At 37.7% G+C, this 28,000-nt stretch overlaps 2 protein-coding genes and 1 long non-coding RNA gene across 3 annotated transcripts; 2 read left to right on the top strand and 1 right to left on the bottom strand.

The window, feature by feature from the left end:
* The first annotated feature begins 1 nt into the window (after position 1).
* LOC127499674 (NAD(P) transhydrogenase, mitochondrial-like) lies at positions 2 to 20,227 on the top strand. The gene is made up of 21 exons (XM_051870138.1): positions 2 to 285; positions 2,913 to 3,142; positions 3,212 to 3,429; positions 3,508 to 3,595; positions 4,987 to 5,075; positions 5,162 to 5,349; positions 5,444 to 5,577; positions 5,661 to 5,852; positions 5,978 to 6,131; positions 7,910 to 8,071; positions 8,153 to 8,263; positions 8,358 to 8,503; positions 8,570 to 8,765; positions 10,392 to 10,625; positions 10,738 to 10,898; positions 12,430 to 12,609; positions 12,689 to 12,848; positions 15,678 to 15,759; positions 18,378 to 18,496; positions 19,672 to 19,787; positions 19,877 to 20,227. Exons 1-21 carry the CDS (start codon positions 183 to 185, stop codon positions 20,021 to 20,023), a joined length of 3,210 nt encoding a protein of 1,069 aa, XP_051726098.1. The 5' UTR covers positions 2 to 182; the 3' UTR covers positions 20,024 to 20,227.
* dtwd1 (DTW domain containing 1) lies at positions 20,042 to 23,254 on the bottom strand. The gene is made up of 4 exons (XM_051870155.1): positions 22,952 to 23,254; positions 21,775 to 21,918; positions 21,505 to 21,700; positions 20,042 to 20,445 (listed from the first exon to the last, which is right to left on the bottom strand). Exons 1-4 carry the CDS (start codon positions 23,147 to 23,149, stop codon positions 20,219 to 20,221), a joined length of 765 nt encoding a protein of 254 aa, XP_051726115.1. The 5' UTR covers positions 23,150 to 23,254; the 3' UTR covers positions 20,042 to 20,218.
* Positions 23,132 to 27,980, top strand: LOC127499691 (uncharacterized). The gene is made up of 4 exons (XR_007926163.1): positions 23,132 to 23,363; positions 25,034 to 25,574; positions 25,668 to 25,708; positions 26,475 to 27,980. It is a non-coding gene; the product is annotated as an uncharacterized LOC127499691 (long non-coding RNA).
* The last annotated feature ends 20 nt before the right edge of the window (positions 27,981 to 28,000 follow it).

Here is a 28,000-nt window from a genome sequence, read left to right as displayed (position 1 = left end):
CATCTTTCCCTGCTCTCTCGTCACTGGTCTCGCGTGGCCGTCCGAGAGCGGCAGATGTCACCCTACAGGCCTGCAGTCTGTGTCCGGTCGTGCCGCTGCTAGAACATGCGTGTCTGCGTCTGACGGAGAGTGTGTGTGTGCTGTTGAGAGTGTGTGCTGTGTTCCTCAGAGACGCCTGAGACATGTCGTGTCTGCTGCGCTGTGTGACCTGCTGCTCGGTGCAGCGGCCGGCGAGGAGATTCTTCCAGACCTTCTCTGTTCTGTGTGATCAACAGGCTGTTAAAGGTGAGATCTGAAACTGCTGCTCGCGTGGCTAGTGGGAAAGAGAGCGTCTTATTTACAGCTGAAAGTGTTGAGAGTCATAACACATGTGATTTAGTCTTTCTGTGCTGGAGATAAGAGAGGTCAGTTAAAGGAGAAGTGCGCACTGCATGTCACTTCCCTTTCACTTGTGCTTGAGTACGCAAGGGCACTGGATCTCTGCCAATGAGCTTCTAATAATGTCTGCTGCCTCGCTCTGATTGGATGTCGCCAATTATGGAGAGAAATGTGTTAGCTGATCCGCCCGTCTGTGTGTGTACAAAATGTTCCCACTGTTGCATTGTAACGTAGACAGTAAAACCTGGGGAAAAAAGCATTGTGGGAGCCTCTAAATCGGTGCGTCTTGACCTTTTTGACCCCATTATCTAACAACATATTCAGAGCCCCTGGAAACTGGAAAACAAACATAAACATTAGTTATTGAGTGGTGAACATTTTTTATTATTATTATAATTTGTTTTAGCATTTTAATAAATTATTTTAATTATTTATTAAATTTATTAATGATAATATTAATTGTATTAATAATAATATATTAATTTTAACAATTTTAAGTCATCCTGAGGCCCCCTGTTTGAGAACTGCTGCTCTAAATAATGTCTTATTACAACATTTTCATAAAAGTTTATGGTAATATATGGATACTATTATAGTTTTAAAAAAAATATTAATTAGTTTTTTTTATTTTTGTTTTCATTGTAAATAAGTTGGCTTGAAAAAGCTTACTATTTAAGAGTATTATTATTTTGAGCCAAATTTAAACAGTATCTCCTTCTAGAACTTTAAAACTACTTCCACCAAACTCGGCTCAGGCCTTCAGTTGCTATATCTTTTCTAACTGATCCGACTTAGCAAAATGCTAAATCATGCTAACAACATGTTAAATCGTCTTAGCAAATGTGTTAAATAAAGCTAGCAACATGCTAACAACATGTTAAATCATGTTAGCAAAACATGTTACCTACTAAGTCATGCTAGGAACAACATATTAAATCTTACATAAAACATGCTAAATCATGCTAGCAACATGCTAACAATATGCTAATCATGCTAGAAACATGTTAGTAATGTGTTAAGTCATGTCATTTAAGCAACATGCTAGGTCATGATAGCAACATGTTAAATCACGTTAGCAATGTTCTAAATAATGCTAGCAAACATGCTTAGCATGCTAACAATGTGTTAAGCCATTCTAGCAACATGTTAGCAATATGCTAAATCAAGTTAGCAAAATGCTAATATGTTATATCATCTTAATATGCTAAATCATGTTAGCAATATGCTAAATCATGTTGGAAACATGTTAGCAATGTGTTAAATCATGCTAACAATGTTCTAATCTTGCTAAATGTTAAATAATGTTAGCAACATGTTACATGCGAAGTCATGCTAGGAAAATGCTGAATCATGTTAACAACATTAAATTTTGCTTACAACATGCTAACTTGTTAAATCATGCTATCAACATGCTAAATCATGCTAGCAACATGCTAACAATATGCTAATCATGGTAGAAGCATGTTAGCAATGTGTTAAGTCGTCATTTAAGCAACATGTTAAGTCATGATAGCAACATGTTAAATCATGTTAGCAATGTTCTAAATAATGCTAACAACATGCTTATCATGCTAGCAATTCTAGCAACATGTTAGCAATATGCTAAATCAAGTTAGCAAAATGATAACATGTTAAATCATGTTAACATGCTAAATCACGCTAGCAACATGAAACGTTAGCAATGTGCTAACAATGTTCTAATCTTGCTAGCGACATGCTAGAAATGTTAAATAATGTTAGCAACATGTTACACGCTAAGTCATGCTAGGAAAATGCTAAATCATGTTAACAACATATTAAATCTTGCTTACTACATGCTAACAACATGTTAAATAATGCTATCAACATGCTTATCATGCTAGCAATGTGCGAAGTCATGTTAGCAACATGTTAGCAATGTGTTAAATCATGCTAACAATGTTCTAATCTTGTTAGCGACATGTTAGAAATCTTAAATAATGTTAGCAAAATGTTACATGCTAAGTCATGTTAGCAACATGCTAAATCATGTTAGCAATGTTCTGATAGAGTTTATTGCCTTCAAAACATTCAAACTTTAAAACCACTTTAAGATTTTTAGTTTAAGTTTAAAACTTCAAACTTTACTCTCCTAGTTTTAGTTAAAGTTTTAGTAATGTTGTTTTTGTCATTTTTTTTAATTGTATTTCAGTTTTAGTTATTTTAGTACATCAATTAAACTAAATGAAAATGAGAAATGCTGTTTTCATTTAATTTAATAGCTGTTTTTTTTTTTTTTTGGTTTTAGTTTTAGTTAATGATAATAACTCTGGTCAATAGAAATTCTCACTAGATTTATACTTTTTCTGATAATAATGTGAGTGATATTTGCCGTCCAAAACCACTACAGTGCTCAGGTGTTTTCCAGTTGCCGGGGCGTTGCTATGTGGTTGCCAGAGGTGTTCTGAGCTGTTAGCACATTACTAGGTGGTTTCTATGCAGTTTCTGGGATGCTCCTACTGTAGTTGGTTTCTTCCTGTCTCTCTCTTGTGTGTGTGTGTGTGTGTGTGTGTCAGGTGTGAAGTATAAAGATGTGCTGGTGGGAGTCCCTAAGGAGATCTTTGAGAAGGAGCGGCGGGTGGCCGTGTCGCCCGCGGGTGTGGAGTTGCTGGTCAAACAGGGCTTCAGGGTGCAGGTGGAATCCGGAGCTGGACGTGAAGCAAAGTTCTCTGATGATCAGTATCGGGCCGCTGGAGCTCAGATCACCGACACCAAGGGAGCGTTTGGATCAGATCTGGTCCTGAAGGTGAGGATAAAGCTGTTCATATCCCGCATCTGCTCAGTTCTGCTGACGGCAGTGGACTCTGTGCCGTAGGTTCGAGCGCCGGTGTTTAACGAGGGGTTACGGGTCCACGAGGCGGAGCTGCTGAAGCCCAGATCCACCCTGGTGAGCTTCATCTACCCGGCGCAGAACCCCGAGCTCATGCAGCGGCTGAGCGAACAGCGCTGTACGGTGCTGGCGATGGACCAGGTGCCGCGCGTCACCATCGCACAGGGCTACGACGCCCTCAGCTCCATGGCCAACATCGCAGGGTGAGACTGACGCGCCCCGCGCTCTCTGTGGAAATCTGTGTGATGATCAAATCTCATTCGTGTCGCTCTCGTCGGCAGGTATAAGGCCGTGGTTCTCGCAGCCAATCACTTCGGAAGGTTTTTCACGGGTCAGATCACAGCGGCTGGAAAAGTTCCTCCGGCGAAGGTACAGTAAACACGTCTGCTCACTTCAGTCACATGTAAAACCGGCTGATCGTCACTCATCAGTCAGGATCCCAGGGCTCTATAAAGTCTGTTTGACTTTAATTTTTTTTTATTCCATTTTTTGGTCTGAAAATTTTAATAATCAAAAAGCATGTCTAATTAATAAAATCATGAACCTTGTCCAATTTAACATCCATTTATGAAAAGTTTAACACAAATTACATCTTTAGGGCCCTAAGAAATATGTTTTATTTTTCCCCCCAATATTTCTGGATTCCATTAAATTATTAAACTAAATTTTAGTAATCATTTTAGTAATTCCATTCTATTTTAATTTTAAGTTAAATGAGTCCACATCTAATTAATTAAAATCGTGAAAATTGTACTATTTAATAACAATTTATTAAAAGTTTAATAAACATTACATTTTTAGGGCCCTATGAAATATGTTTTCAGTTTTATTTTTTTTCTAAATTCTTTTATTTTTTTTCTATTTTAATTTTTTCTACATTTTCTAAATGTTTTTTTTACCCCCAAATTCATTTTTTGTTGTTGTTGTTTTTTTTTGTTTTTTTTTGGATTCTGTTTTTCCTTTGTTTTATTTTTATTTTTTTAATTTTAGTATTCAGAAAGCAAAAGCAAACATTTTATTTTTAGGGCCCTGTGAAATATGTTTTATTTTTTCCCCAAATTTTATTTATTTTTTCCCAAATTGTGTTTTTTTTTTTTGTTTTTTTTTTACATTTTAATTTTTCTGGATTTTTTTTAATGGTTATCCATTAAATGGTTACACTAAATTTTAGGAATCAAAAAGCACGTCTAATTAATTAAAATCATGAAACTTGTACAATTTAACAGCAATTTATTTAAAGTTTAACAAACATTAAATTTTTAGGGCTCTGTGAAATATGTTTTCAGTTTTATTTTTCCAAATTCTTTTTTTTTTTCTATTTTAATTTTTTCTAAATTTTTAAATGTTTTTTTACCCCCAAATTCTGTTTTATTTATTTATTTATTTATTTATTTTACATTTTAGTAATCAAAAGGCAAACATTTAATTTTTAGGGGCCTATGAAATATGTTTTATTTTTTTTTCTCAAGTTCTGTTTTATTTTTCCCAAATTCTGTGTTTTCTGTTTTAATTTTTCTGGATTCCATTTTAATGGTTTAACTAAATTTTAATAATCAAATGCATTCATTTAATCAATTGAATTCATAAGACTTTAACAACTTAAAACTCTAGATCTGTTTTGACTTTTTGATTGAATGACATTCAGACATTTTTAAGTGTGACTTAATTGTCCAAATATATTTTGAGGCCATGAGTGAATAAACAAGCTCTCAGAGAAGGATTACTGAAGTAAATGGAGTTAAACAGAAGTTTGTGTGCAGGTGCTGGTCATCGGTGGTGGTGTCGCGGGTCTTGCTGCGGCTGGAGCTGCGAAATCAATGGGCGCCATCGTCAGAGGATTCGACACCAGGTGTGAGACGGCACTTTATCTGTCTGACTGACTGAGATCAGAATGAAGCCGTCCTGATCGGTGTCTGTCTGTCTGTCTCCCGTTAGACCGGCAGCTCTGGAGCAGTTCAAATCGTTCGGTGCGGAGCCACTGGAAGTGAACATCGCCGAGTCTGGCGAAGGGGTCGGAGGTTACGCCAAAGAAATGTCTAAAGAGTTCCTGGAGGCCGAGATGAATCTGTTTGCCAAACAGTGCAAGGAAGTCGACATCGTCATTACCACGGCTCTAATTCCTGGTGAACACAAACACATATATATATATATATATAATACAAAAAAAAAAGTCTTGTATCACATTTTATTGTGACGTGTGTGTCGTGTCGCGTTCAGGTAAAAGAGCTCCAGTGCTGATAAAGCGTGAGATGGTGGAGAGCATGAGGGACGGATCAGTGGTGGTGGATCTGGCGGCGGAGGCCGGGGGAAACATCGAGACCACCAAACCTGGACAGCTTTACGTCCATCAGGTATCTGTGCATCTGTACATCAGCGTGTGGCGACAGTGGCGTCGTGGAGTGAATCTGACGTGTGCTGCTGGTTTGTTGTGTAGGGCGTGACACACATCGGCTTCACGGATCTGCCCAGTCAGATGCCCACGCAGTCCAGCTCGCTTTACTCCAACAACATCATAAAGCTGCTGAAGGCCATCAGCCCTGATAAAGAGTTCTTCCACTTCGAGCCGTCGGAGGAGTTTGATTACGGCACGCTGGATCATGTGATCAGAGGGACTATGGTGATGAAGGTGAATCAAAACCCAAATAAACTCACTCCTGTGACGTGCATGACATTAGAAATCACACAAAATCTTATTAAATTCACCATAAACTTTTTTCATATGTATGTTCATATTTTGTTTCCTGTTTCTAGGAAGGTCAGAATCTTTTTCCCGCACCGCTGCCAAAAACCACCCCACCGCCGGCACCCGCCAAAATCAAGAGCGTCGCCGAGCTGGAGGCTGAGAAACAGGCCGTAATTTCCCCCTTTAAACGCACAATGACATCAGCGGGCGTCTACACAACAGGTCAGAAATCACACGAATGACTGAATGAACGAATTAAATGAATGAATGAAAAAACATATGAATGAATGACTAAAATCTAACAAATGAATGAATGAATGAAAGATGAAATTAACTAACAAATAAATTAATGAATGAATGAATGAATGAAAGAACAATGAATGAATTAATGAAAGACGAAATGAATGAATGAATGAATGAATGAATGAAAGACGAAATGGACTAACAAATAAATGAATGAATGAATGAACAAATGAATGAATGAATGAACAAATGAATGAACGAATGAATGAACGAATGAAAGATGAAATTAACAAACAAATGAAAGAATGAATGAATGAATGAACAAATAAATTAATGAATAAACGAACAAATGAATGAAAGACGAAATGAAATAACAAATGAAAGAATGAATGAACAAACGAAAGAGTGAATGAATGAATCAATCAATGAACAAAAGGAATGAATGAATGATTGAATAAGAATGATTGAACAAACGAATGAATGAATGAATGAATGATAATGAACATTAATGAATGAACTGAACTAACAAATGAATGAACCAATGAATGAACGATTGAATGTGCAAATGAATTAATGAACTAATGAATAAATGAGTGAGTGCATGAATGAATGAGTAAATGAATGAAAGAATGAATGAACAAACGAATGAGTAAAAGACTAAATGAACTAACAAAAGAATGAAACAACAAATTAACTAATGAATAACTAAATGAATGAACAAACAAATGAATGACCGAATGAATGAATTAATGATCGAACAAACGAATGAATGACTGAATGAATGAATGAATAAACAAACTAATGAATGGCTAAATTAACAAATAATTGAATGAATGAATGATTGAATGAACAAATGAATTAATGAACTAATGAACAAATGAGTGAGTGAATGAATGAACGAATGAATGAACAAACAAATGAATAAAAGACTAAATGAACTAACAAAGGAATGAAAGAAAAAAATGAATAACTGAATGAATGAATGATCGAACAAACGAATAAATGACCAGATGAATGAATGAATGATCGAACAAATGAATGAATGACCAAATGAATGAATGAATGAATTAATAAATGGCTAAATTAACAAATAATTGAATGAATAAATGAATGAATGGATGAACAATGAATGAATGGATGAACAAATGAATGAATGACTAAATTAAACAAATGAATGAATGAAACAGATGAATGAATGAATGAATGATCGAACAAACGAATTAATGACCGGATGAATGAATGAATGAATGATCAAATGAATGAATGAATGAACTAATGAATGGCTAAATTAACAAATAATTGAATGAATGAATGAATGAATGGATGAACAAATGAATGAATGACTAAATTAAACAAATGAATGAATGAAACAGATGAATGAATGAATGAATGATGCAAATGAATGAACAGATAAATTGATTGAATGCATGAACAAACAAACGAATCAGGACAAACTTTGAAGGACTTGTTTTGTAAAATACATCCAGAATAACTGATTTTTTTTATCACAAGATCAAGTGAAGAATATTTTATAGAGTTATTATGTTTGTACAAAATTGTTTAGTCTTTTTTTTCTTTCTCTAAGTCGAGTTTATTAAATGTTTGTATTTATTGAATGTTGAATCTGTACCTGCATGAAATAGCCTGTGAAACTGATATGACAATAAAATACAACAACGAACAAACAAACGAATGAATTAATGAATGAACAAATGAACACTCTCTCTCTCTCTCTCTCTCTCTGTGTGGCTGTCAAGGTCTCTCGACCGTGTTGGCTTTGGGAATCGCCTCTCCCAATGCTGCCTTCACTCAGATGGTGACGACCTTTGGCCTCGCGGGAATTGTGGGATATCACACCGTGTGGGGTGTGACGCCGGCACTGCACTCGCCGCTCATGTCAGTGACCAACGCCATCTCAGGTGAGGCTCACACAGGTGTGCGTGATCATGTGTGTACTGATGTGTGTGTGTGTGTACTGATGTGTGTGTGTGTGTGTGCAGGTCTGACGGCGGTCGGTGGGCTGGTGCTGATGGGTGGAGGTTTGACTCCCTCTTCTGTGCCTGAATCTCTGGCTCTGCTCGCTGCGTTTGTGTCCTCCATCAACATCGCAGGTCAGAGCAAAACTATATTTATATATATTGCAGTTATATTATTAACGGGTCACAGCTCACACACAGTACTGATGCTTCATCATGTGATCTTCAGGTGGTTTCCTGATCACCCAGAGGATGCTGGACATGTTTAAGAGGCCGACGGACCCTCCGGAGCACAACTATCTCTACTCGCTGCCCGGACTGGTGTTTGTGGGTGGATACGGGGCGTCTGTGGCCGGCGGATACAGCATTGAGCAGGTGCTGCACGTGTGATGGTGATGTCTGTGACAGTCACATGACTCTATAATCTGTGTGTGTGTGTAGATGATGTACCTGGGCTCGGGTCTGTGCTGCGTCGGAGCTCTCGCCGGTCTCTCCACTCAGCGCACCAGTCGTTTGGGTAACGCTCTGGGCATGATCGGGGTGGCAGGAGGCGTCGCGGCTACGCTGGGCGCTCTGAAACCCTCACCAGAACTCCTGTCGCAGATGTCCCTCGCAATGGCAACAGGTGGAACTCTGGGTAAGAACCGCTCATTCCTGCCTCAGCACTGGATTTTATTGTTGATTCCCAGACTAACACCGTGTCCTAACCAGACGTGATGCGATAAGATTCCAGTCTGTCCACATCAGACGTGTCAAAATCAGTCTAAAATCACAGCCAATCAGAAGAGTGTGTGGGCGGAGTCTTTCTGCAAGCGCACTGCACTCACAACCAAATCGATCCAAAATTACAGCCAATAAGAAGAGCGTGTGGGCGGAGCCTCTCTGCACTGCACTCGCAACCAAATCAATCCAAAATTACAGCCAATCAGAATAGAGAGTAGGCGGAGTCTCTTAGCAAGCGCACTGCACTCGCAACCAAATCAATCCAAAATTACAGCCAGTCAGAAGAGCGTGTGGGCGGAGTCTCTGCAAACGCACTGCACTCATAATCAAATCAATCCAAAATCACAGCCAATCAGAAGAGAGTGTGGGCGGAGTCTCTGCAAACGCACTGCACTCATAATCAAATCAATCCAAAATCACAGCCAATCAGAAGAGTGTGTGGGCGGAGTCTTTCTGCAAGCGCACTGCACTCGCAACCAAATCAATCAAATCACAGCCAATCAGAAGAGAGTGTGGGCGGAGTCTTTCTGCAAGCGCACTGCACTCGCAACCAAATCAATCAATCACAGCCAATCAGAAGAGAGTGTGGGCGGAGTCTCTCTGCAGGCGCACTGCACTCATATTCAAATCAATCCAAAATCACAGCCAATCAGAAGAGTGTGTGGGCGGAGTCTTTCTGCAAGCGCACTGCACTCGCAACCAAATCAATCAAATCACAGCCAATCAGAAGAGAGTGTGGGCGGAGTCTCTCTGCAAGCGCACTGCACTCACAACCAAATCAATCACAGCCAATGAAAAGAGCGTGTGGGCGGAGTCTCTCTGCAGGCGCATTACGCTCGCAATCAAATCAATCTAAAATCACAGCCAATCAGAAGACTGTGTGGGCGGAGTCTCTCTGCAGGCGCACTGCGCTCGCAATCAAATCAATCTAAAATCACAGCCAATCAGAAGAGAGTGTGGGCGGAGTCTCTCTGCAGGCGCACTGCACTCATATTCAAATCAATCCAAAATCACAGCCAATCAGAAGAGTGTGTGGGCGGAGTCTTTCTGCAAGCGCACTGCACTCGCAACCAAATCAATCAAATCACAGCCAATCAGAAGAGAGTGTGGGCGGAGTCTCTCTGCAAGCGCACTGCACTCACAACCAAATCAATCACAGCCAATGAAAAGAGTGTGTGGGCGGAGTCTCTCTGCAGGCGCATTACGCTCGCAATCAAATCAATCTAAAATCACAGCCAATCAGAAGACTGTGTGGGCGGAGTCTCTCTGCAGGCGCACTGCGCTCGCAATCAAATCAATCTAAAATCACAGCCAATCAGAAGAGAGTGTGGGCGGAGTCTCTCTGCAGGCGCACTGCACTCACAACCACACGGATAAAGCACGTTCATAAATTACACCGTTTTAACATTATTAAAAATACACACATATTTTTTGCATTTTGTATTTGTCAAATTTATAAAGTATGACGTTTGAAGAAAATGATTGTGGTTTATCGTGGTTTAAAGTGTGTGTTCGTGTGTGTGTTTGATCACATGATCAGGTCTGACCATCGCCAAGCGCATCGAGATCTCGGATCTGCCTCAGCTGGTCGCCGCGTTCCACAGTCTGGTGGGTCTGGCGGCGGTTCTGACCTGCGTCGCCGAGTTCATGATCGAGCAGCCGCACCTGGACGTCCATCCATCGGCCGGCGTGCTGAAGATCGTGGCGTATCTGGGCACATACATCGGCGGAGTGACCTTCAGCGGCTCTCTGGTGGCCTACGGGAAATTACAAGGTGGGTTAATTGAAATTAAAGCCATTTAATTCGTTCTCTCCTACAAAATGAGATGTTTAGCCCTGTAAAGCCTGAAATAATAGTTTGAACTGGTGTGTGTGTGTGTGTTCAGGTGTGTTGGACTCGTCTCCTCTGCTGCTGCCGGGCCGTCACATGCTGAACGCGGGTCTGATGGCGGCGTCGGTGGGCGGGATGGTTCCCTTCATGCTGAGTGATAGTTTCAACACAGGCATGGGCTGTTTGCTGGGCGTCTCCGGCCTCTCCACCATCATGGTGCGCTGAACCTCACAAACACGTGTTTGTCTGATGTGTGAGCGAAGTCGGTTCTTTGATTCACAAACTAGATTGAATGATTCATTGATTTTTCAAAAACCTTATCAAGTTATAAAAACAACTGGAAAGGTCATAGAGGTCAACTCCTTAAAACAATCATGAACAACACGTTTTAAAATATATAGTAACACTTTACAGTAGGGTTTCATTAGTTAACATGAGCTAACAATAACAATACTTCTACTGCATTTATTATTATTAGTTAATGTTAAATTCAACATTTACTAATACATTTTAAAGATCAAAAATTATATCTGTTAAAATTAGGTAAAGTACCGTGAAATAAATATAAACATTTTTAACTAACATTAACAAATTTAAATAAAAATACTGTAAAAAAAATATATATTGCTTATTGTTAGTTCATGTTAATGTATTAACTAATGTTAAAATAATTATTGTAGTGTTACCAAATATATTTTTCTATTTTAAAATATTTTGTTATTTAAAATATTTTATATATTTAACATATATATTTTTTTAAATATTTACATTATTTTTAAAAAATATTTTTACTCACAATTTCTACCAGATCAAATATTTTAGAGCTTGCCAAAACTAGTAAAATTAAAAATTAATGCATTAACAAATTAGACCTTATTGTAAAGTGTTACCAAATCTAATTTTTATATTTAATTTGTAAAAATATATATATATATTTTTTTACATAATTTTAAATATCATAATTATTGGTATATATCATAAATATTGTTAATATATTTTACATATTTTAAATTTTTTTAAACATAATTTGAAATATCATAAATATTGTTTTACTCACAGTTTTTATCAGATAAAATATTTTAGAGCTTGGCAAAACTGGTAAAATTAAAAATTAATGCATTAACTCATGTTAACAAATTAGACCTTATTATAAAGTGTTACCAAATATATTTTTTATATTTAATTTTTAAAAATATTTTTATTTTGAATATTGTTTTTTTTTTTTTACATAATTTTAAATATCATAAATATTGTTAAAATATTTTACATATTTTAAATTAACATAATTTTAAATATTATAAATATTAATTTACTCACATTTTCTACCAGACAAAATATTTTAGAGCTTGGCAAAACTAGTAAAATTAAAAATTAATGCATTAACTAATGTTAACAAATCAGACCTTATTGTAAAGTGTTAACAAAAATAAAAAAATTTTTTTTACATATTTTAAAGATTTTTAAGTTTTAAGACTTTTCCAGGTCTAGAAATCACACTTTTAGAATGAGGCTTCCTCATATATCCATGTTTTCCATGAACATGTGAATCCTGGTTCTTCAAGACAAAAAAATGAATTAAAATAAAAAAAGATTCCCAGATCTTGATAAGAAATATTTTTAGTTTATTTTAGTGCTGAGAAACCTTAAACACAGTGACCGCTGCCCATCTGAACTCCTTGTGGGAAGGTCAATGTAACACAGGTGTGTGTGTGTGTGTGTGTGTGTGTGTGTGTGTGTGTGTGTGTAGGGTGTGACGCTCACCGCAGCCATCGGAGGAGCCGACATGCCCGTGGTCATCACGGTGTTGAACAGTTACTCAGGCTGGGCTCTGTGTGCCGAGGGATTCCTGCTGGACAACAACCTCATGACCATCGTCGGCGCTCTGATTGGCTCATCTGGTGCCATCCTGTCTTACATCATGTGTGTGGTGAGTAACCATGAGCCTAGTGTGAGAAACCAGAGGAGATCCTCCAGCTCTGACGATGACCTGTGTGTGTCTTCTGCAGGCCATGAACCGCTCGCTGCCGAACGTCATCCTCGGAGGATACGGGACCACGTCCACCGCCGGCGGGAAGCCCATGGAGATCGTCGGCACGCACACAGAAGTCAACGTGGAGCAGTCGATCGAGATGATCAAAGAGGCCAACAGCATCATTATAACGCCTGGTGCGACACACACACACACACACACACACACATGACCGTGTGAATCCTGGTTCTTCAAATATAAAAACAGCTGTTGAGGAGGTGAATTAAAATAAATATCAGTGAGGTGAGCTGATAAAAGAGATTATATGCATCAAATCCTGTCACACTGAACTTAGGAAGCTGTTTCTCAGGCGTTTGAACACTAGAGGTCAGTGTTTGTCAAAGGATGAAGGGATAGTGACCGCTTGCCTTGGCAGTGAGAGCCTGAATTATGAGAATCTGGCACTGATAAAGTGTGTGTAATAATATATTGAGATGTTAGCGCACACACAGATATTGTTCAATGGAAAAAGATATTGAATGGTGTAGTTGCAACATCTACCAGCAGGGGGAATCACACTAACACACACACGTTTCTCCTGCTGACTTCCAGACACACCTGCAAAAACACATATAAACATCTTCCAGATGAGATTTACTATATTGTTTTATTTGAGTATATGTACAGTTGGATATACGTACAGTATAATAGTTATGTTGTCTTGACAAAGCCAACATACTGAAATCCTGTTTAGGTTTCTTCTTTTTCTGAGACTTAATTTAGTTACTGTCTCCTCCTAGAGCTTTAAAGCTAGATCCACTAAACTCAGGTCGGACCTTTAGACTGGTGGACTGATCGGACTTACAGTTTTCGTTAAACGGACGATCAAAACTACAAAAAAAGCTATAGAAGGGGTCAAAACCCTACTAACTCTAATAGAGCAGCTTCATAAACCAAGTATCTACCACTAGCAAAGCCTAGCAACTAGCTTAGGACATGCTAAAAACGTGCTAAAACATGCTAGCAACAAGCTAATTCATGCTCTCAATGTGTTAAAACATACTAGCAACTAGCAATGTGCTAGCAGCACGCTAAGTCATGCTAACAATGTGTTAATTCATGTTGCCAATGGATTCTAGCAATGTGTTAATTCATGTTAGCAATGTGATAAACATACTGGTGACATGTTAAAACATGCTAGCAAGAAGCTAAGCCATGTTAGCAATGTGTTAAAATATAATATCAACATGCTAGCAGCATGTTACAGTAAATCATGCTAGCAATGCTCTAATTCATGTTACCAATGTGCTAAAACTTGTTAACAATATGCTAAATCATGCTAGCAATGTGTTCGTTCATGTTATCAATGTGTTAAAACATACTAGCAATCTTAAAACATACTAGCAAAGTGTTAGCAGAATGCTAAATCATGCTTGCAACTTGATAATTCATTCAAGCAATGTGCTAAAACATACTAGCAACATGCTAAAGAATGTTAACAATATGTTAAAACATGTAAGCAGTGTGTTAAACATGCTAGCAACATGCTAGCAGCCTGTTAAATCATGTTAACAGTGTGCTAATTCATATTACCAATGTGTTAAAACATGTTACATATAATGTAACCAAAATAACCAAAATAATGCTAGACACATGCTAAGACAGGTTGACAGCATGATAAAAACATGTTATCAATGTGTTAAAACATACTAGCAGTCTTAAAACATGTTAGCAAAATGTTAAAACATGTTAGCAGCATGCTAAATCTTGTTTGCAACATGTTAATTCATTCAAGCAATGCACTAAAATATACTAGCAAAATGTTAAATAATGCTAACAATGTGTTAAGACACTGGCAACATGTTAAAACATGCTAGCAACAAGCTAAGTCATGCTAGCAATGTGTTAAAACATACTAGCAAAATGTTAAATCATATTATCAATGTGTTAAAACATGCTAGCAACATGTTAAATCATGCTAACAATGTGCTAAAACATATTAGCAATATTAAAACATGCTAGCAAAGTGTTAAAACATGCTAGCAACATGTTAGCAGTTGATAAGACATGGTAGTAACATGTTAATTCATGCTTGAAATGCACTAAAACATTCTACAAGCATGCTAGCGAAAAGCAAAATAATGCTAGACACATGCTAAGACATGCTAACAGCATGATAAAACATGCTAACAACCCTAAAAGACAAGACTTTGTCAAGCCAACATAAAAGTCTGTCCCAATGAACTTTATTTTTTAGTTGACAGCTGAAGTTAGTCATTTGGTTTGTTGTGATTTTGAGGATTATGAATCTGTAAGGTTTAAGTTTATAAGATTTTGGCGTCGTGACAAACCTAATTGATATTAGCTGATGTGTATCACATGATTAAAGTGACGCGTATCCGTTTAAAATTTTGGTCATATCGCGCACCCCAAAGCTGTTTAACTGAGACGCTAATTGAAAGTCATGCTAACAAAAATATGTTCTAAGAACGTTTTGTTAACGTTCCCATTAAGTTATAAAACTTGAATGTTCTCTGAGCGTTAAAAATGTTTTAAAAACATTTTTTTCTTGGTTATGCTAACGTTAAAGGAACGTTCCCTGTTAGCTGCTTATACATAATATCTTTAGTCTCGACTCAAAACGAGAGAGAAATGGATGAGAAATCTGAGCGAGAAGAGCCTAAGAGTGATGTTGAGCAGCCTGAAACACGGGTCACACATGTGCGTGTCTCGTCTCCACACGCGATCGTCCTGTAGGGAGACATCTGGAGTTCAGGAAACTCTGCAATCTGAATGTAATCAAACGGATTTCCCTGAAAGTCCGCACACACGCGGCTGATGACACAATTCTCCACGCTCCTGCCGTTATTAGCAGGAAACTTGAAGCAAATGTGGATCTTGAAACATCAAGTGAAAAGGGTTTAGGGGATTCCTCCATGACCTCACGCTACTCAAGATTCTGGGAAAAGACAGAAGATTAATAACTTACATGAAGTGTGTGTGTGTGTGTGTTTTCTCTCGGACAGGCTGGGGTCTGTGCGCAGCCAAGGCTCAGTATCCAATCGCTGACATGGTGAAGATGTTGAGAGAGCAGGGCAAGACTGTGAGGTCAGACGCAGCTCATGTCCTTCAGATCATGACCTCTTAAATCAGCGAGAACATCAAAATAACCTCCAAAAATAATCGCATGCTGAACTCTCACACATCCAATGTTTTTAATGTCTTGAATACTTGGCAGGTCAGCAGCGTAATTCTGTTAAAGAGAAGACAAAACACATCTGTGTCTAATAAAAAAACGCTGGTAAAAATGCAGCCTTTCTGTAAATAAAGAGGGAAAGTGTAAAACATTCTCAGAGTATTTACACCGCAGATGGTGGAGAAGCAAGAATTTATTGCATGGAGAATAAACGGCTACACTTTATTTTAAGGTGCCCTTGTTAGAGTGTATTTATACAAATAAGTTCTGAGTAATATTAATTAACAACATGTACTTACTACGTGATTATGGTTAGGGTTAGTTGCATAATTATGCATAATTTATACGCTGCAAAAAGTATTTTTGACTTGTTTTCCAGTTCAAATATCTAAACATTCTTAAAGCAAAATGACTTGAGATATTACGTCGTTTAATTGAAAAATTGATCATAATTAAATGAGTTTTTGCTTAAAACAAGAACAAATATCTGCCAATGGAGTCAGAAAAATCATCTTGTTTTCCCTTTGAAAGAAGTTTATTTTTCTGACCCCATTGGCAGATATTTGTTCTTGTTTTAAGCTCAAACTCACTTCATTTTGATAAATTTTTCTGCAAACAAGATTTAATATCTTCAGTCATTTTGCTTCGCCAGTAAATGTATTATGTTAAAAATGCTTGCAACATGCTAATTCATTCTAGCAATGTGCTAAATCAAGCTAAGCCATGCTAGCAATGTGTTAAAACATACTAGCAACATGCTCATGTTACCTATGTGTTAAAACATGGTAACAACATGCTAAATCATGCTAGCAATGTGGTAAAACATGTTAGTAGCATGCTCATTAATGGTAACAATGTGTCAAAACACACTAGCAATATGTTAAAACATGCTAGCATCAAGCTAAGTCATGCTAGCAACATGTTAAACATGATAGCAGCATGCTAAACCATGCTAGCAATGTTAAAATATGTTAACAAAGAGTTGAAACATGTTAACAACATGTTAGTAATTGCTAAGACAGTAGTAACATGTTAATTAATGATAGCAAAATGTTAAAAATGCTTGTAACAAACTAAGTCATGCTAGCAATGTGTTAAACTGGCAACATGTTAAAACATGCTAGCATCAAGCTAAGTCATGTAAGCAATGTGTTAAACATGCTAACAACATGTTAAACATGCTACCAGCATGCTAAATCATACTAGCAAGGTGCTATTTCATGTTATGATGTGCTAAAACATGCTAACAAAATGCTAAATCATGCTAGCAATGTGTTAAACATGTTAACAACACGTTCATTCATGCTAGCAATGTGTTAAAACATACTAGCATGTTAACAATTGCTAGGACAGTAGTAACATGTTAATTTATGATAGCAACGTTAAAAATGCTAGCATCAAGCTAAGTCATGCTAGCAAAATGTTAAAACATGCTAGCATCAAGCTAAGTCATGTTAACAATGTGTTAAACATGCTAGCAACATGTTAAACATGCTACCAGCATGCTAAATCATGTTAGCAATGTGTTAATTCATGTTACCGATGTGCAAAAACATGCTAACAACATGCTAAATCATGCTAACAATGTGTTAAACATGCTAGCAACATGTTAAACATGCTACCAGAATGCTAAATCATGTTAGCAATGTGCTAATTCATGTTATAGATGTGCTAAAATGTTAAATCATGCAAGCAATGTGTTAAAACATGTTAACATGCTCATTCATGCTAGCAATGTGTTAAAACATACTAGCAATGTGCTAATTCATGTTACCGATGTGTTAAAACATGCTAACAACATGCTAAATCATAATGCTAGCAATGTGTTAAAACATACTAGCAACATGTTAAAATGTTAACAAAGTTGAAGCATATTAGAAACATGTTAGCTAGCATCACAAATACTAGTATCAAGCTAAGTCATGCTAGCAATGTGTTAAAACATACTGACAACATGCTAAAACATGCTAGCATCAAGCTAAGACATGTTAGCAATGTGTTAATTCATGTTACCAATATGCTAACAACATGCTAAATCATGCTAGCAATGTGTTAAAACATACTAACAATGTTAAAATATACAAACAAAGAGTTGAAACATGCTAGCAACATGTTAGCAATTGTTAAGTCGGTAGTAACATGCTAATTAATGCTAGCAATGTACTAAAACATTCTACAAGCATACTAACTAAATGCATGATAAAACAGTTGACAAATATATTGGCAGATATTTGTTCTTGTTTTAAGCACAAACTCACTTCATTTTGATATTTTTTTCTGCAAACAAGACTTAATATCTTCAGTCATTTTGCTTCTCCAGTAAATGTACCTTGATTTAAGAATGTTTAGATATTTTTACTGGAAAACAAGACAAAAATACTGAGTAATATTTTTTTTTTGTTGTGGTTTTTACTATAGTAAGTGTTACTGAATCAACTGTTGATAAGTTTCATGTTGAATTGTTCTGATTATAAAGCTCATAATAGGATGAATCTGCACTAGTTGATTATCATCTGTGTGTGTCTGTCAGGTTTGGGATTCACCCGGTGGCCGGACGCATGCCCGGACAGCTCAATGTGCTCCTGGCTGAGGCCGGCGTCCCGTACGACGTGGTTCTAGAGATGGATGAGATCAATGAGGATTTCCCAGGTCAGATTTAACAGCATGTTCATCAAAAGAGCCGATTTGCAGTCTGACACTGTTTTGCAAAGTGCATCACTGCACAATGAGACACACATTTTTCAAATTAACTCTGTTTTTTCCTTTATTTTCCTCATCCATTTTACTTACAGTAATCAAATGTGTTAAATTCGTTCTGTATTTAAATAACTGATCTGACCGTAAACTCTAGTGTTGGGTCAATAAGACTTTTAAAAATTGTGAAATATTATTACAATTTAAAATAGCTGTTATTCATGTGAATATATTGAAAAATGTAATTTACTCCTGTCAACAAAGCTGAATGTATTTGATTAAAAATACAGTAAAAATCACTAAACAATATTACAATGTAAAACAGCTGTTTTCTCTGTGAATATGTAGTGAAGTGTAATTTATTTCTGTGATCAAAGCTAAATTTTCAGCATCATTACTCCAGTCTTCAGTGTCACATGATCCTTCAGAAATCATTCTAATATGATGATTTGCTGCTCAAGAAACGTTTATGATTATTATCAATGTTGAAAACAGTTGTGTTGCTTCATATTTTTGTGGAAACCATCATACATTTTATTTTTCAGGATTCTTTGATGAATAGAAAGTTCAAAAGAACAGCATTTATTTGAACATAATGTCACTTTTGATCAATTTAATGCATCCTTGCTGAATAAAAGTATTAATTTCTTTCAAAAAAATATAGCAATACTAATAGCCAATTTTTATGCTCATTGATTTCCATTAAATACAAAGTAGCAATCGAGTTATTTGCCGGTTTGACTGTTCAGTCAGTGGATTGTTTACGCTTACAGTGTGAAACACATCTCATATCTGTCAGGTACAGATGCAGCCCGTCAGACGGATGAGCCGATGATCCACAGACTGCTGTGAAGTTGTTTGGCAGCGGTTGGGACACATGTGGAGTCTGATCTTTGTAATAATTCATTTTGATTATGTAATTGTGCCTAGACATGCAACCCCGAGTTGCCGCAACTGGCGTCTCTGCGGTCAGAGGCAGAGGGCAGCACGTGTTTTTGTTTAGCCGGAGCAGATAAGCATGTAGAGAACGAGGGAGAAACACGATCCCATCGCATGAGAGCTTCTAATAGAGCGGCCGTCTGAACCGTTCTCTTATTGTTCTTCTGTGTGTGTTTGTGTGGCATGTGCAGAAACTGACCTGACACTCGTGATCGGAGCCAATGACACCGTCAACTCCGCAGCACAGGAAGATCCAAACTCCATAATCGCCGGGATGCCGGTACTGGAAGTGTGGAAGTCCAAGCAGGTGTGAGGTTTTTCCGTGATTATACACAGATTGTGCCGTACGAACAACAGCAGCCGTGTGAATCAGTGTGTGTGTGTGTTTGTGTGCAGGTGGTCGTGATGAAGCGCACTTTAGGTGTGGGCTACGCTGCGGTCGATAACCCCATTTTCTACAAGCCCAACACTGCCATGCTCCTGGGAGACGCCAAGAAGACCTGCGACAGTTTACAGGCCAAAATCAGAGAGGCCTATTACTAACATGACACGAGACAAGTGTACAAGAAAACGTTTATTGTCAAATACACATTGAAGTGCCTTAAAAATACAATCAGTGAATGTTTCAGCCACACTGGGAATATGCATGCAGCCTTTGACTTGTAAATAAAAATATTCAAATCTCACTGTGACAAAATGCATCCATTGCGTTGAAATAAATCAGACGTGAGTTTCTCGTCACACTTTCCCAGCAGCCTGTTTGGCTTTATTGATCAGTTTATGCAGGAATGAAAAGAAGAACAGCAGGTTGTCGTATTCTCCCGTGTATTCGGAGAAGTAATGGCTGTGCAGGTCCTTCAGGAAGTAGTAAACGGCCTCTATTGTGGCCAGGTACGTGTCCGGACAGCCTTTCTGATGCCGCCAAAAACAGGTTCTTCTGCTCTTGAGCTCCACATTTGGTAAAGCTGTAGAGAAATAACAATAATCAATGAAGGTACATGAGATAAACAAACACATACAAAAGGGCTATTCACACTGCGCTTAACCCCGGGTTATCATCGTTGTAAAACCCCCCTTTTAACCTTGGGTAAAATAATGTTAAATAACTTTAACCCAAGACAAATAACTTTAACCCAAGGCAAATAACTTTAACCCAAGACAAATAATGTTAACCCAGGGCAAATAATAAGGTTAACCCAAGGTAAATAACTTTAACCCAAGACAAGTAATGTTAACCCAGGGCAAATAATAATGTTAACCCAAGGCAAATGATAACTTTAACCCAAAGCAAATAGTAAGGTTAACCCAAGGTAAATAACTTTAACCCAAGACAAATAATGTTAACCCAGGGCAAATAACTTTAACCCAAGACAAATAATAATGTTAACCCAAGGCAAATAACTTTAACCCAAGACAAATTATGTTAACCCAAGGCAAATAACTTTAACCCAAGACAAATAATAATGTTAACCCAGGGCAAATAACTTTAACCCAAGACAAATAATAATGTTAACCCAGGGCAAATAACTTTAACCCAAGACAAGTAACGTTAACCCAGGGCAAATAACTTTAACCCAAGGCAAATTATGTTAACCCAAGGCAAATAACTTTAACCCAAGACAAATAATAATGTTAACCCAGGGCAAATAACTTTAACCCAAGACAAATAATAATGTTAACCCAAGGCAAATAACTTTAACCCAAGGCAAATTATGTTAACCCAAGGCAAATAATAATGTTAACCCAGGGCAAATAACTTTAACCCAAGACAAGTAATGTTAACCCAGGGCAAATAACTTTAACCCAAGACAAATGATAATGTTAACCCAAGGTTTGAGGAATGTATTATGTGAAATGTCAGCGTAAAAATAAACAGGATTAATTGTTAATCTCAGGTAAATTAGGAGCAATGTGAAACGTGAAGCAAGATAACCCAGGATTCTGTTAACCCAGGTTTAAAATGACCCAGGGTTAACTAGTTCAAGTGTGAAAAGCCCTAAAGATGAGAGAGAATCTGCTGGCACCTTGAAGACGTTCATCCGTGATGATTCTGGTGGTTTGGTTCCAGGTGCTGTCGATGAAAACCACTCTCTGGATAGGGCAGGCGCGAGTTTCAGAAGCCGCCTTTAATCTTTTTGCTCTCTGCGCTCCACCAGCAGAAAAATACTCCCATAATTCCTCCACCGTCATTGCATCTGGACCGGGAAACACCAGCACGATCTGTGGGAAGAACAGGCATCTGTATTACCCGAGGCGGTCTGAGCACACGGCGGGTTCACAGGGGTTTTGCTTACGTTTTCTGAGCTCTGGTCCAACTCAGGGATGCAGGGGTACGTGTAGATGGTGACGTCCTGCGGCGCGAGGAGTCTGGCCTGCACCGCCGTGCTCTTGCCGTCTGTTTCATTGGGGTGTTTGATGATGTCAATCTTCACCGGCAGCTGAAAATGGCAGACAAACGTTTCATGAGCTTTAACAAACACCATGCACTTCAGAAGAACAGTTCTAAACGCTTCAATGTATATTTGTAAAGAGACGTTTATTCATATGAGGAACTGAGTCTCTCAAATCATTATTCGTAAAAAAAAAAAAAAAAAAAAAAATATGAAAAGAATGAGCGTTTGGCAGCCTTGAGTTTCCTGTGGGATTTTTAGAAAAGTGGTTTTGGATTTATTGAGTAACTTTTATGTCGAAGGCCAAAATGTTCAAGTCTCTTCCAGTAATGTTCACCACAGACCTTATTTTACTCATAATTCCAAACCAAAAATTCCTACAAGACAGTTAAGTCATGAAGAATTAGGTTGGTCAACAAATTAACTTAATAACAGCTCCATTTGTGCATATTTAAATTCGGCACATGCAAGAAGCAGTGAGATTTCTGCTTCTCTTTATACGGCGCTGATCTTTTTCTTCCCTAATCCGAATAAAACGGCTTCTCGAACAAGAAAAATGTAGGGCGGGGCTTGATTTTGACTCTGGGAAATTGATTGGATGGTTTTGGTGGATCTCATGTGAGTGACAGGTTGCCCCGCTCCCGTCATTAGAGAACAGAAGAGATGCTGCAAGAGGGGAAATTATGATTCAAGATTACCAGGAACAAAAAACGATAAATCATTTAGAATAAACACTGCAATATTCCATAAAAAATAAGAATGGTCAATTCTGATTTCATGGTGACTTTCAGTGCTGGAAAATTCAGATAAATTTGATTACGTTCATGATTTAAATTTCAGAATCTTGTTATTTTTGGAGCTTGACAGCATCAGTCTCCAAAAACTTTCATAGAATGTAAAAATGCAGACATGATGGTGAGTAAATGATGACAGAATTTACACTTTTGGTTTAATAATTGTTCCTTTAAAGGTGCACAGTTAGAATTTAATTTTATTTAAGTCATTATACTAACTTGTTCAGTATGAAGTTATTTGTGAGAATAATGATTCTACAGCGGTTTAATGTGATGTTTTCACGGACCTTGACGCTCGGAACGTCCCGCGGCTCCAGCCCGACCAACGCGCAGCAGCTGTAGCAGTAGAACATGCGCGACGCGCCGCACCGCGAGCACTTCATCCGGCCCGCGCGCTGCGCGTCATCCAGCGGGGTGTGCGAGGCGAGCAGCAGGCCGCTCAGGGAGCTCCTCTCCCCCGCAGTAACGCAGTCCCCACCCGACATGACAGCCAAACCAACGCTTCCACACACACACCATAGACTGTAAAAGTGATGACAACAATACCACGTGTGCACTGCGCGCCGGAAACACTCACAAGCTCGAGGAAGCAGGAAGAGCTGCGAGCGGTTACCTAGCAACAGACGCGGATTGTTGTTTGAGATGGAGAAACAGACGAATATTTGCTCCCTGGACGAATATATTCAATCTCAAGGACTGGTGAGTTCAAATGAGCATTAACCAGAATAAATCAGCTAAGTTAACTATAATTATTAATATATGTAACGTTAAATGTCATTATTGGATGAGTCTCACGAAATCCCGCCAAAAGTTCTGTGGCGATGAATACGTCACCATGTACAACCCATAATAAAATGACGGTAAAAACGACGATTTAAACAACTTTAATACATGTTTTGACAAACAAAAGGTTTTATAAAATGATAAGCCTCACATTTAAGCCTTTAAAACTTTTTTTTAAAGAAAACTGACGGGTCAAAATTATAAATTATTATGTTTATATTCACTTAAAATACTCATGGAGCGACGGGAAACCTTTGCATTGTGATATTATGACAATCCAGCACATTTTCCCTTCAAATTCTCGTGTATCAAAAAACAAAACAGATATAATGATATAAAATAATGTAAATTATTTATACATCATGGTAGTATTTGTTGCATATGATTAATGCTAGTTTTATATTGTTGTATGATGCAATAATATCACAGTGCAAAACATATTAACAAACACATCTGGTCCTAATAATATGCCTTATTTTATGTAGAATTAAAATATTTAAATATTTTTGGGATGAAATGTGACATTATCGTGAGTTTTTGTGATCCATTACGTTTTGTTGTTGTTTTTTTAATCTTATTTAAGACATTTTATATATGTACAGTGCTTTACAGTGTATTATAAATCGGATAGTTCCGGTGTTGTGCCAGATTATTACCCCCCCTAGTATTGTTAGGTTTAGGAGTAGGTGTGGGGGAGGGGCTAGGATTAGGGGTGGGGTTAAGATTAGGTCATTAGTTAGCGACTTCAACAAGGGGGGTAATAATTTGGCAGGGGGTCGAAATTCGACACCGGTCCTTGATTCTGATTGGTTGAGCCGGTTCGAAGGCCCGTTCACACCTATTCGGTTGTTAAGTCTGACGTCAAGCGGCAGCGCTTCCGGGTCCAAACGCGCTATCTCGTACCACAAGAAAACAACAGATTGTGCTAATATACACACACGATGTGGTGTAATACTATCAAAAAATAATAATCATAACCTTTATCTCCATACCAAAATCCCAGATGGCCAGACAGTTATTCATCTTTTATAAATCGTTAAAATATTAATGTCTCTGACGCTGTGAGCACGGAGACTGTTGTGTAGACTAACATTTAAAAAAGTTAAACATTTAAAACTTAAACGTTTAATATGAATAAATACCGCTGATAAACGGCCGTCGCAATGGCATTTTCAAGTGAACGAGTCGAGGCTTGGACCCAGAAACGGCGTTCCTTACGTCACGACTTAACAAGCGGATAATGATAACTTTATTAGCGTTCACACCAGCGCATGATATCGTTCTGTTTATTTGAAGCGCGCTGCAGTTTTAACATCTACCGCTTTAAATAAGCAGGATGGATTCTGATTGGCTGTCAACGTTTTTATCGGTTATCAGCTGGAAAAAAATTGTTCTGAAAGTGATTCCAATAATATTGTTTCTCTGTGCTGTTATCATTATAGTTGTGGTGCTATTCTTTTATATTTATTATGATTTTTAGAACCATATCTTTATCGTTTTAGCTATAACGAATGCATTGTGCAATTTACTACAACTTACTATGGTTTACAGTGAATTTTATTGCTTTAATCCACCATTTGTTTCAGGTTGATTGGCCAGTGACGTGTGAGGAGAATCTGGACGAGTCTTCCTCTCTTCTCTACCGTCACTCTGGAGAAATATATGAAGACCTCAAAGCCAGAGTCCCTTTTCCCAATGACACCATTGAATCCCTGCAAAAAGACCTGCAGATGCTTCAGATTAAACTGAATCTTCAGAACTCCATTTTTTCCCAAGTATCCGGAGCTCCAGCCGTCTGTGTGGGCACGTCTGTTTAACGCATCTGGACTTCACACGGCCTGCGCTGATCATTTGGCAGAGAGAAAACGTACCGATTGCCTTTAATACTTTTAATTTGTCACCATCTGTTTGTGGTGAGGATGAATGAGGCTGTTTGGCTGGTCACAGCAGATTCAGATGAAGACAATAACACACTGATGTGATCCGAGGTGAACGATACTAGATCCTTTTGACTCAGCGGAGAGGCACTCCATCACAGATACAGAGATAAATAATATTAGAGAGAATGATTAAAACGGCATGAAACTGCTCTGAAGATCTGCCAGCGCTTCACTTCATCAGACTGTTGTAGGTTTATTGCAATGACACACACACAAAATATTTTTTTATAACATCTCTGAACGTCTGGTAATAATGTTTCTCTGTCCATCTGTTGATCAGCGGTTTTGATCATCTCCGCCATGATTCTTCTGTTCACTCAGGTAGCAGATTTTATTACTATTCTTAAATGATTAACGATACTCCGTTAAAGTCGGCATGACAGTGTTGTTTATTGTGCCGAGTGAAACGCTTCTCAAACAAGAACAAATGATTTTGATTTTGTCTGTGGGGAACTGATTGGACGGTTGTGGTTTGCTATTGGTGGATCTCATGTGAGTGACAGGTTGCCCCGCCCTCGTCATCAGAGAAGAGAAGAGATACTGCAGAGGGAGGAGAAGATATTCTGATTCAAGATTATGAGGAACATGAATTTAACACAATAATGATGTGCGCCGATGAATCATTTAGAATAAACACTACATAAAAAACAAGAATTGTCAGTTTTGGTTTCATGATGACTTTCAAGTCCATTAAAGTTTTATAGCGCAAGCCACTGGTATCCAGACCGCTGCTGAAGTGACATTGTCACATGGTACGTGTTACTTTTCCGAGCACAGGCGAGGCTGGACAATAACTATCATGATGAGGCAATTTATTTAGACGTTTTCTAGAGATGACCTCAGATATTAGCCCTTGGTAACTATTTAAACATACAAACCTTTATAGACGTGTCCATAAAGGACAGCCGGCGCCCTCTGGAGGAGAAACCGCTTTGATCCTCATAGAAACATATGAAATCCCTTTTGTTTTTACCCAAATTCTTTTCCATTTTAATTTTGCTGGTTTTAAGGGGTTTATTAAATCCATTAATGAATTCATAGAGCAATTTAATCACTCTTTTAAAATGTAACGTCTCTCACACTCTAGGACTGTTAGCTGCTCAGGTGCGTGTGGACTTCCTGTCTTTGCCGTCTGGTGATTGGTTCATGAGAGGTCACATGGACCCATCCCTGCATCTGGACTGATTCCTGCTGTGTGCAATTACTGCAACTCTATCTGCAGGTGAAACTGGACATGTTGTTGGAATTATTCAATTTATGCAAGTCACCTGTGTCTATAAATCTCAAGAAAACATTATTAACTAAAATTAAAACTTAAAATATAAACTTTAACTGAAATAGAATAAAATATTTTTCAGCTAGTTGCCAAGGCCACATTCATAAAGCTTAGCTTGATGTACTTAAATAACTAAAATTAAAACTGAAATAAAAATTTATAAAAACTATTTAAACATATTAATAAAAATGACAAAAACTCACAACACAGTTACTAAAACTACTTAAAACAGAAAATATATAAATGAAAACATTCAAAATATTAATTAAAAACTATAATAGTATATCAGTAATACTAAAATAACACTGGTCTAAGTCACATTTTACCCTAAAACAAAACCTGTTTTTAGGACCATTATGATTTTTACATTATGAATGTATTTCATTATGTCTTTATTTTGCTTTACAGTAATGAGAATTTATGGGTTGAATTCTGCATTTAGTTGTCATGAAAATAATTTTCTGATGCAGTTATCCTAAAAATAGGCTTAATTTTGTTAGGCAAAAATAAAAAGTGTTTTTTCTTTCGATGTTGAGCCGGTCATGGTCTCGAGGGATTCGCCCATATGTGATCAATCTCTGTGTTGTTTTAGACTTTATCAGGTCCCATTTAGATTCAGAGCTTTGATAAAACTCAATCGACGTGTCCACAGGTTCCACTGCCAGAATCGCCCACGGTTTTGATTTTATTTGGACTCAAACATGCTGAACTCATGTTATGTGCTGAAGGCTTTCGACCACATGACCAACAAACAAACGAACAAATGCCAGATGAATGTGAGACACGTTTAAGCTGAGCTTTTATCATAGAGATACAAGACATTTTTATTAAATGACAAGTGATTCTAAGATTAATTTGCAGACGGTGATGAAACACACTGATTGTAAAGTCCAGATGGATTCGAATCAAACCTTTTATCTGATAAATGAATCATGTCTTTTTTAGTGTGAGGCCCGTCAGTCGCCGTCGCTCACAAACGGCCCTCAGTGAGAGTCTGTTTACATTCAGAACATGTTACAAATTATACGCTAAAACCAACTTTGCGTGACTTGGCAGAAGTGCTCACCTTACTCTAACTGTGTTTGGGTCAAGAGAAGGGTGTGTGTGTGTGTGTGTGTGTGTGTGTGTGGCAGTCGTCCAGCACATCTCTCTCGTTCACCTCACAGGGAATCATGTTTCGCTCAATCCCTCGAGATGCTACAACTGACTCCATCGATCTGGATAAAATACATCCACAAGAAACAACATGTACAGTACATAAACACTGAAGACTGAGCAACTTGTCAAATCAATAAATATATGATGATTAAATATTGATTAGAGTGTAATTTTGTTTT

Source organism: Ctenopharyngodon idella, chromosome 18 (genome assembly GCF_019924925.1).
Source record: "Ctenopharyngodon idella isolate HZGC_01 chromosome 18, HZGC01, whole genome shotgun sequence".
NCBI classification, from domain to species: domain Eukaryota; kingdom Metazoa; phylum Chordata; class Actinopteri; order Cypriniformes; family Xenocyprididae; genus Ctenopharyngodon; species Ctenopharyngodon idella.
The sequence above is the reverse complement of the archived record's forward strand: the minus strand, read 5'-3'. Positions and strand labels throughout refer to the sequence as shown.

Coding starts and splice junctions, on each gene's coding strand:
- LOC127499674 (XM_051870138.1), top strand. CDS start 183: ATGTCGTGTCTGCTGCGCTGTGTGACCTGCTGCTCGGTGCAGCGGCCG. Junction 8,264..8,357: donor GTCCTCCATCAACATCGCAG/GTCAGAGCAAAA, acceptor TGTGATCTTCAG/GTGGTTTCCTGATCACCCAG. Junction 8,766..10,391: donor GGCAACAGGTGGAACTCTGG/GTAAGAACCGCT, acceptor TCACATGATCAG/GTCTGACCATCGCCAAGCGC.
- dtwd1 (XM_051870155.1), bottom strand. CDS start 23,149: ATGTCGGGTGGGGACTGCGTTACTGCGGGGGAGAGGAGCTCCCTGAGC. Junction 21,919..22,951: donor GGGACGTTCCGAGCGTCAAG/GTCCGTGAAAAC, acceptor TGCCATTTTCAG/CTGCCGGTGAAGATTGACAT. Junction 21,701..21,774: donor TGGACCAGAGCTCAGAAAAC/GTAAGCAAAACC, acceptor TTCTTCCCACAG/ATCGTGCTGGTGTTTCCCGG.